General features: G+C 45.3%; 1 protein-coding gene across 1 annotated transcript; it reads left to right on the top strand.

Annotated features, from left to right (window-relative positions):
• Nucleotides 1-332: 332 nt before the first annotated feature.
• On the top strand, nt 333-1238 carry LRRC30 (leucine rich repeat containing 30). The gene has a single exon (XM_030836652.1). The coding sequence runs from the start codon at nt 333-335 to the stop codon at nt 1236-1238; it is 906 nt and encodes a 301-aa protein (XP_030692512.1).
• The last annotated feature ends 8756 nt before the right edge of the window (nt 1239-9994 follow it).

Below are 9994 nucleotides of genomic sequence, written 5' to 3' on the forward strand. Positions count from 1 at the left end.
CCGTGGTGTTCAGAGGGACCCGAGAGGTTCAGTTCTGCAGCCTCAGGGACAAGGGTATCATTACAGCCCGGCTGCTCCGAGAGAAGCCACTTCAACCCAGCCTGGAAGACGGGCGGCTCTCGGCGGCGCAGCTAGACATCTGGGACCCCGAGGACCAGGCATCTGGGACCCTGAGAGCCGGGGATCTGGGACCTCCCCCCAAGTCCTACTCACCCTGCGGCACCACCGGCCACGGCTCCCATCACCCGATCGGCTCCCTGCCGGGCTTCAGCAGCTGGGCTGGGAGCCCATCCCCACCTGCGGCGACAGAGGGGCACGAGGAAGGCAGGTAAATGGGGGCCAGGCAGTCTGGTGCCCGCTGCAAGGACAAGGGCCGCCCGGGGCGGGGCGTCCTGCGGGGGAGGCAGAAGTTCTCCCCGTGGGACGATGCTCTGCTCTCGGGGAGGGACCCGCGGTGTCTGCTGAAGCGGGGCCTGCGGCACGTCAGTTTCAGCCTGGTCACCAAGGGTATGACAGATGCTCCCGACTTCCTGTGGAGCCTGTCAGAGGTGCAGAAGCTCAACCTGTCCCACAACCAGCTCCGGGCCCTCCCACCCGAGGTGGGGAAGCTGACACGGCTGGTGGTCTTGAACTTGTGCGGGAACCGCCTGAAGACCCTGCCCCGGGAGGTCAGCCTCCTCCAGAGCCTCAAGGTCCTGTTTGTGCACATGAACTGCCTGACGGAGCTGCCGGCAGAGCTGAGCGCCTGCCGGAACCTGGAGGTCCTGAGCCTGTCGCACAACTTCCTGTCCCAGCTCCCCGCCAGCCTCGCCGACCTCTCCCGGCTGCGCAAGCTGAACCTCAGCCACAACCGCTTTGCGCACATCCCTGTCTGCGTGTTCTCGCTCAGGGAGCTGGACTTCCTGCACGTGGGCTCCAACCGCCTGGAGAACATTGCCGAGAGCATCCAGTGCCTGGCCAGCCTGCAGATCTTCATTGCCGAGAGTAACAACATCCACACCTTCCCCCGCTCCCTCTGCCTGCTCACGAGCCTGGAGCTGCTGAACTTGAACAACAATGACATCCAGACCCTCCCCGAGGAGCTCTACCTGCTGTGCAGACTGGCCAGGATCGCTTGGAACCCCATGGACAAAGGGCTTCACATTTCCCACAACCCTTTATCCAAACCTCTGCCCGAGCTGCTGGAGGGGGGTCTGGAGATGCTCTTTAGCTACCTGAAGGACAAAAAACACACCTGACGTGGGCGCCGGAGACACCAACAGACTTAGCCGGGTACTTTCCTGGTCTAAACCTTCTCCTCTTCCTGTTTCTGTGGGTCGATGCTTGTGCTATTATTTGCTAAATCACACTGAACGCCCCTTCTAAGGAGGCGTTTGCTTTTAGCTCTGTATGTTCTTAATAACCCGCATAATACTATGTTCATCTCCTTCTAAACATTAATTGAAAGAGGACTTGGGTTTTCCCCAAAGAGAAATAATTCTGATTCTTCTGGGGAGCGGTGGGATTCAGCCTTTGGAAGGGAGGACAGCAGGTCTGATTCAAAGTCAATCAAAAGTGAAATATTTGCTAAGTATGTGCAGTGGGCCAGGTACGATATAGGAGGCATTGACACCATCTGGTTTCAGCCCCTGAATTGGCAACGTGGGTAGCAATGGCAAGACATGCTCCCACCTCAGCCGCCATCAAGCATCACTTGGGACCAAAGAGCAAGCTGGGGCCCTGCCCTCCCGGTAATGACCAAATCAGCCAGAGCTTCCCCACGAGTCCCTGGGGGAAACAGCCACAGGAACTTTGCCTCCAGAATGACTGTTGGGTAACAATCCAGCCGCTCATGCTGACGTCTGGTGGTGAGTGACGGGGGTACAGAGTGATGGCTTTCAGAGAATAAATACAAACGAAAGCTAACATTCAGTGTCCACCTTCTTTCCCAATCCTCCTCTTGCACTCACGGTCACATCCTTGAGCTTTTCTAGAGACACTTGCCAGTGGTTACATTATCCTTTAATAATTTCATTATTCCTCCCGTATACATTTGCCTTCTCAGAGATGAGCTAATAATAGGGGAAAAAATGGCCAAAAGGCAGGAAGGAGGAGGTAAGGCAAAGACAGGCCACCCAAAAAAGTCATTACCTTTTTCACATTCAGAGAAGGGGGATATTTGCCACTTGGCTTTCCCATATGGACATTTAAAGATGAGTTTGCAACACGCAAAACTCTTTAGACAAAAGGATCTGTAAAAATATGGTTTGTTTTGTTTTTAATTCTGAGAGTACACAGCTGTCAGTTAAATGCAGAATCAGGACGAGGAATTACAGAGCTCCTGCCACGAGAGTCCCTGAACCTCACTGTTGTCACAGCAGCCAAGAGCCCCTGAGACATCACTATGTGGTGACAGTTCAAGAATTAGAATGAAAAGGTGGCAGTGAACCTACAGTACCTTCAGATCAGTGGAAGTCCAAGCATTCGGGTTTCCTGGCACGTTTGTTTACAGGACACAACGAATAATAGCAAGACAGGAATGGGGGTTGCTGCTAGGATTTATCTAACTTCCTACTACCCTTAGTTTAATTCAGTTAAATTTATATTGATTAGCACCTTCCCTGGGCAAGGACCTCGAGAGGAATGACGCTCAGCTCCTTCTACCAAGGAGCTCAAAGTCTGGTGAAAGAGACAGACCCACGTGGGTTTCCACAATGTGGCAAGTTGTGATCCCCACTAAAGAGAAAGGACTGAAGCAAAGATAACACACTAGATGGCGTCGAGCAGACTGAGTCCCGGGTTTCAGAAACCAAAGGACACGATCAGGATGAATCAGTCAAACCCCCATTCTAGCAGTCGTCTCACCCTAATTCCCCCTTCTGCCTTCACCCCATGTGGGGAAGGGCCACAAAGCCTGGGGCAGTGGGTGGCTCTTTCTCAGGTTGACTCAGGCAGCTTTAGTATGGGGGACTGCGGTCTTACGTCTTCTAAGGGCTGCTCAAGGCGGGGGCGGGGGGGCGGGGGCTGGTGGTGGTCCATGTAACTTATTCACAGGACAAGTGATTTTTCCAGCAGACCCCAAATCAATTTCCCATCCAGCAAAGAAGGCAGCCAATTCCTGCCTTTACCATCAGACACCATCGTTCCATGAGCACCTTAGTGCATGAGCTCTTGTGTTGAACCACTGCAAACAGATCTTACCAGTGTCACTGGGAGGCAACTGCAGTCCCCTCCAGAGCTCCCTCCACAGCCCCCTCCAGCAGCAACCGGAGACCTGCTTATCCCCGCCAGGCACACACAGGCACACTCAGTAACCACACCCACGTTTGCTTGCTGGAGCCAAGACTATTTAAAGACATCAGAGGAATTCTTACTTGATCTCATGACTCAGTGGGAAATTGTGGGACGCACCTTCCTCTGCAGAGCAGGACTGAGGCTGGAGCTGGAGCCCATATATGCAGCTGTCACACAAACACCACTTGTGCCAGGATCGCGCTCGTGGTGTCTGCTGCTGAAGACCCACTTGGGCTCACGCTGAATTTCCAATGACCTTTGCTCTGGCGGAGAGGCAGGCTGGAACACCACCATCACGCTTTTCCTGCTGAGCAATCATTTTATTTCTTCTCCTTGCTTTTTCAGTCACTTGATACCTCACAGTAACTCTATTCCAGGGAAATAACGTAAGCATATTTTGAAGGTGACCCAAGAGCTTATTATACTTCTTGAGGAAAAAGTGCTCTCAATGTGGTTGCCAGCATCTGTTGGTGCCTTTCAGAGTATAGAAGCGAGGTTTTCTTTGTTAAAGCTCGGCATTGAGGACATCATAAAAGTAATTGCAGCTGCCTGATGAACTTTAGATATTGATTCTTTGTGAATGCTCCTTTTTATCGATAAAGGGAAGTGCTGAGCAAAAACCTGGCTAACGAGCTTGGTTATTCAAAACATTAACGTGGAGGGAATTTGACACAATCCTGGGTGTCTGCTCTCAAATCCTGCAGTTTGCTGACGGGCTGTGAAATGCTTTCTGCTTATCTTTTGTAGTTCTGATACTGCCACATTCAAATAACTCCCAGGTATTTCTAAGGCTTCCAAATCAAAGCATTGAGGCTCACTGCATTGGCTGAGGAGTACATTTAGCAAAAGAATACGAGCTAATTGGGTGCTTGATGTGGGGAGCTGGCTGTTCACATCCTGATGATGGGTTGGTTTGCATATCACTGGGCCCTCTGTAAGGAAGGATCTCAGTGGTGTGTTCAGAGACACCTTTTGAAGCAGCTTACAAGCATACAATTAAGAAATCCTCTGTTCCTAGGAAAGGAAGACAGCTTTGAAAAGACACATCTGTTCAAAGAATAATACCGCTAAATGCATAAAACTGCTGCACATTAGAAAGAAGAGTGTCGTCATTAGTTACTTGTTGACTTAATAAATGGTTAATAGTAGAAATGGGCTCCATTCTCAGGCTTTAGTTAATGCACTGCGTCTCTATATTAACCAGAGAGACAATCAGGGTGCACGTGTACTTCACAGCCAGGCATGCCTGCAAAGAGATGGAGAGGGAAAGCTGTCATTATTGGCAGGGATACTTTAAACCCTTTTCTTGTGGGAATGGATTATTGCATTTTAAAATTCCATTTCCTATGCCTCAAAGCACAGACTGAGTATGCATGTGGATGGCTATGCATTACACACAGAGGAAGATGAAAGCACTGTGGGCTTGGTCACTGGAAGACGATGCAGGTATCAACACCCTGAGATGACCAGGGTGAGTGAGGCTCAAAGCTGGGCTGGGGTGCCTCTCATCAGTAACATACATTGGTGAGGGAGAGTCTGGACAAAGTCCAGACTTTCACTACAAACAGTGAAAAACAGAAGATGAGTTCAGGAAATGGTCTTTTTTAAAAAAGCAAACATTAAATCTGTTAGATTTTAGCTAATAGGAAGATACTACTCCATGACTCCATCAATACCTCCTTAAGTATCCACATGTATTCTATCTTCTTATCCCACCAAAGAATTATTTTCAGCACTGTGTGAGATATAGAGAAACACAAAACCCCCAGCCTAGATTAAATGCGCAACTAAGTACTGGTACCCGTGATGTAATTATAATTAATCCAAGAGCATAAAAATACAACTTTTCATAGATTTTAAGAAAATGAAACAAAATTCAGAGGAACATGAAAGCTATTATAAACAATAATGGGAACAGTCTTGACCTTGTTGAGAAAAGAACTTTTGACGAGTGTTCCTTTGATGGTACCCATCAAGTTATATGTTGAATCCAAAGCATTACTAATTAAAAAAAAAAAATGACAGCATAGTAATAAAAGGGAAGCAGAGAGGGCTCATAATGAATCTGTAAGAGCTTGGGCATCATTAGGCGAGCATAACTGAAAGCTATTAGCATCAAGCTTGCTATGCAGATTTTTTTTTAAACATCTTTATTAGAGTATAATTGCTTTACCAGATTTTTTTTAGTAGTGTCGTAGGCATCTATTTGCAAGGAGAGAGCTTATCTCCCATTGCTTAAACTTACTTCTCTTTTTTTTTTAACTCTTTATTTTATATTGGAGTATAGCCGATTAACAATGCTGTGATAGTTTCAGGTACACAGCAGAGACTCAGCCATACATATACATGTATCCATTCTCCCCCAAACTCCTACTGTCTAGGACAGGGAACTCTGCTCAATGTTATGTGGCAGCCTGGATGGGAGGGGAGTTTAAACTTACTTCTTATTTCAGCACAGGACAGAAAATGAAAGGGAACTTGAGTCCATCAGGAAAGTGTCAAAGTATTTCTGGACACTCTGGAGAGAAGCGTACATTATGAAATTCACAGGACTACTAGCTTCTGCAGAATGAGCTAGAGCAGCCTATGGAACATCATAGAGTCCCCCATATTCTTTGGTCTTCAGCGACTTGAGTTCCCCAGAAGAGCCAGGACATGCCACTGGGGGCAAATCCACACTCCAGCCTCAGTGGCTTCTTTGGTGTTGCTGGTTCTCTGATTGCAAAGCCACTGGAATTTGTCTTCTTGGCTGACTTAGATCTTCGCATCCAGCTTAGGGAAGAGATTCAATCATAATGCATTCATTGAATAGATGAGAAAGTGAACGAGTATGTACAGGTGACTTCACCTGTCCAGGCCTCAGTTTTCTATAAAGTGAGGCGACTGAATTCACTTTAAAGTAAACTCACTTTAAGCCTTTTTTAGCTTTGAAATTCAGACTGTATTTTTTTTTGTCTTTCCCTTGTCTAATGCCTCAGTAAATAGCTACCTGAGATAAGAATTGTTGTGATGACTCAAGAAAAGCCAAAAACATGGATGAAATGCGTCAAGATCACTACCTCCTTGCAGTACCATAAAAAAATATCATTTAATTTTCGTTGACTTTCAAAAATATGAAAAGAGCTAAGCCTTTATTCAGGGTGAGTCTAGGAGTTTGCAGACCTGTAGATTGTCTGGATTCCATCTCTAACTTTTTATTGGATTGGAGGCTCAGAGGGAGTATTTCTCTTTGGCTTTGTTTGAAAGATTTGAAGCTCTTCTTACGTTTCTGGAAGAGAAGGAATTCCTAATTATCTGTTTCCCAGTAAAAAAAAGAACGAATTGGATTTGATGAAATAATATCATTTGGGTACGCAGAGCTGACATCTTTTCTCTTATAAAAGAGGAAGCATAATGTGTTTCAAAGCTTGAGTTGAACTCTTGTCATGAGTCATGCCTTCTCTACATCCCAGTCCACATACATATGTGAGTCAAACTTGAATTTTGCTATAAATTTTCCAAAGCAACTCCTGCAGGTGGACACGCAGAAAGCTACAAAACAGCTCTTCCTTTGGTTTCTTTGATTCTTAATAGAATTGCTCCTCTCTCTGCCTCTACTGTTTTAATCAAAGCCACAAATGGGTGATATTTACAGTGTGGAAATTAGAAATTAATGACTATAATTTGGTTTTTGACTACCTCTCCTTCTAGAAAGTCAAATTACAATTGTGTTGGGTAAGAAGTCCTGAATAATTTTGTTGCCATAAGTACTTTGAAAATTCAATGGATGGTTCTGGTATTATCCTCCTCAGCCTAGGATTATGAGTGAAAGTTCAGGAACATTTTCACTCTGGAAACCACAGGAGTAGTGTAAGTTAAGAATCTAGCAAGAAGGATAAATGTCTACTTTATGTTTTATTGTTTTATACTTTCTTCTTATCATGATTAAGTGTCTATGGTAAATAATCAAGAAATCTGTTTATTCTCTCAGAAATGTATATGTTTGTTATAGAAAATTTTAATTGTTCAACTAACCACGTAATATGTTGGTTATAGAATAATTGAGTTGACCCACTTTATTTGTACATGAACTTGCCAGGTCTCACGGATTCATCCACTACTGTCATTTTGGCTGGCTTTCTTCTGTGGCTGAAGAGGGAATGTAATCCTTTCTGATCAGAATGAACAGGTTCCTTTTCTTCTGCCACTGAGGTTGTGTCCTTCATGGTCATCATCTATTGTGCAAAGGCCAAGGATGCATTTGACAAAACCACACGGCATGTGTGCAGTAAAGGTCTGACTCAGCAGTTCTTGGGTGTTGAAACTCTGTACATTTCAAAGAAAGGTCTGGCCTTTGACCAACTCCTGGGAAATAACCTCTAAGCTTTTAGGATACCCTGTCTGATAAGGGCATCTTTGTTTACCGGGGGCCATGGGTCACACCAGACAGTCTGGGCTCACCGTGTGATTTATGGTGAGGTCTTGGGCTATACAACAGCTGTGTAACCTCTGGAGAGGCTGAGAACTGAGGTACTAAGTTCAGCCACGGGGAGCTCCATGCCTCCAAGACACACTCCCAACAAAAACCCTGGACACCAAGGCTCAGGTGAGCTTCCCTGGTTGGCAGTACTCCATGCACGTCAAATATCATTGTTGGGAGAATTAAGCAATGATCATCAAATTACTCCATTAGGAGAGGACAGGGGGAAGCTGTGCCTGATCTCTCCTGGACTCTGCCTGGAGGCACTCCTTTTATCTTTGCTGATTTTGACTTGTGTCCTTTCGCTGTAATAAACCATAATCATGAATATGAGAGATTGTCTGAATTTTATGAGTCCTTCTAGCAAATTGTTGAAGCTGAGGGTGCTCCTGTGGACTCCAAAAAGCATGAGCTGAAAAGTAGACTTTATTAAGAAAGCAAGAGAATGAATAAAGAAGATATGTGGTACATATACATATATACAATGGAATATGACTCAGCCATAAAAAGGAATGAAATTGGGTCATTTGTAGAGATGTGGATGGACCTAGAGTCTGTCATACAGAGTGAAGTGAGTCAGAAAGAGAAAAACAAATATCATACATTAATGCATATATGTGGAATCTAGAAAAATGGTCCAGATGAACCTATTTTCAGGGCAAGAATAGAGACGCAGACATAGAGAACGGACGTGTGGACACAGCAGGGGAAGGGGAGGGTGGGATGAATTGGGAGATTAGGTTTGACAAATACACTACCATGTGTAAAATAGAAAGCTAGTGGGAACCTGCTGTATAGCACAGGGAGCTCAGCTCGGTGCTCTATGATGACCTAGATGGGTGGGATGGGGGGGCGAGGGAAGTCCAAGAGAGAGGGGATATATATATATATATATATATACACACATATAGCTGATTCACTTCATTGTACAGCAGAAACTAACACAACATTGTAAAGCAATTATATTCTAAAAAAAAAAAGAATACTTGCTGGAAAAAAAAGCAAGAAAAGGGAAGCGAGAGGTCCTCACATTCCTCCTCCATGTCAGCCGCATGTGGGGTCTGCCCTCCTGGGAGTTAACTCACCTGCTGTATAGTTCCTTCTTTTTATAGGGAAATCCTGAGCACAGTATCCAGACACCTTTGGTGTCTGCCTGTCTGGTTTTGATTCTGGGAGTTGTCTAAGAAAGCCAGCTGCAGAGCATCCCAATTTTGGGGGCATGATGGATTTGCCACAAGCAATGGATGTCGTGAGTCCCAGAGAAGACAGCCTGGGGTACCATTCCCTCCTCTGCTCCCACTCACTCCAAGCAGCCCGGTGGGAGCTGCCACATCATTTTGGACATTCTTGTTCCTCACACAAACTTCTGAGAATCTATTAGGCATATCATAATTTCCCCCCAGGTGGAATAATTCTACTCTATTCGGAAGTCATTTATAGGTCCATCTCAGTTATTCAGGATATAGCTAAGATCCCAGAGTTAACATCATACATTTTACACATTTATTCATAGGTAAGAGCTTTAAGCCATAAGAATAATGAATGAATGAATGAATCCATCCATCCGTCCACCCATATTATGTTATATAATGATACATGTATGGAAGAAAAATAAAGCAGTGAGAGGGAATATGGCGGGAAAGGTATTTGTTATAAGGTGGTTGGGAAAGTTGCCAACAGCATCCTGTTGCAACAGAGAGACCTGTAGAAAGTGAGGACATTGTCACGTAGGTATTGTAGGATAAAATATTCCAAACAGAAGAGAAAGCATATGGAAAGATAGAGTGTGTTTGGCATGTCCATGGACTGAGGTGGATGCAGGGGAGGGCACTGAGGTCACTTTGGTGTCAGGATGGCTCATGGACAGCTTTGGGCCATTGGAAGGACTTCGGATTTCGCTCTGAGTGAGGTGGGACGCCATTGGAGGTTTTAAGTAGAGAAGAAACACATACTGACTTACATTTCAGAGGTGTTACTTTGACTACTGTTGAGAATAGACTGTAGGGGCAAGAATAAAGCATGGAGACTAGTTAGGAATCTGTTGCAGTATTTCAAGGGACAGGTGATGGTGGCTTGAACCAGGGCAGAAGTGGTAGAGGTGATCTCATTGTGGAGATATTTTGATAATAGCAGTAACAGAAATTGCTGATGAATTGGATATGAGGGGAGAGAGAGAGAGAGAGAGAGAGAGGTACAGAATAACCTCAATGGGTTTGACTTTAGCAACTGGAATAGTAGAATTGTCATTTACTGAGAGAAGAA

The sequence above is a fragment of the Globicephala melas genome, chromosome 13, assembly GCF_963455315.2.
Source record: "Globicephala melas chromosome 13, mGloMel1.2, whole genome shotgun sequence".
Taxonomy (NCBI): domain Eukaryota; kingdom Metazoa; phylum Chordata; class Mammalia; order Artiodactyla; family Delphinidae; genus Globicephala; species Globicephala melas.

What these genes read in the sequence shown, in the direction of transcription:
- LRRC30 (XM_030836652.1), top strand. Translation starts at nt 333, where the DNA reads ATGGGGGCCAGGCAGTCTGGTGCCCGCTGCAAGGACAAGGGCCGCCCG.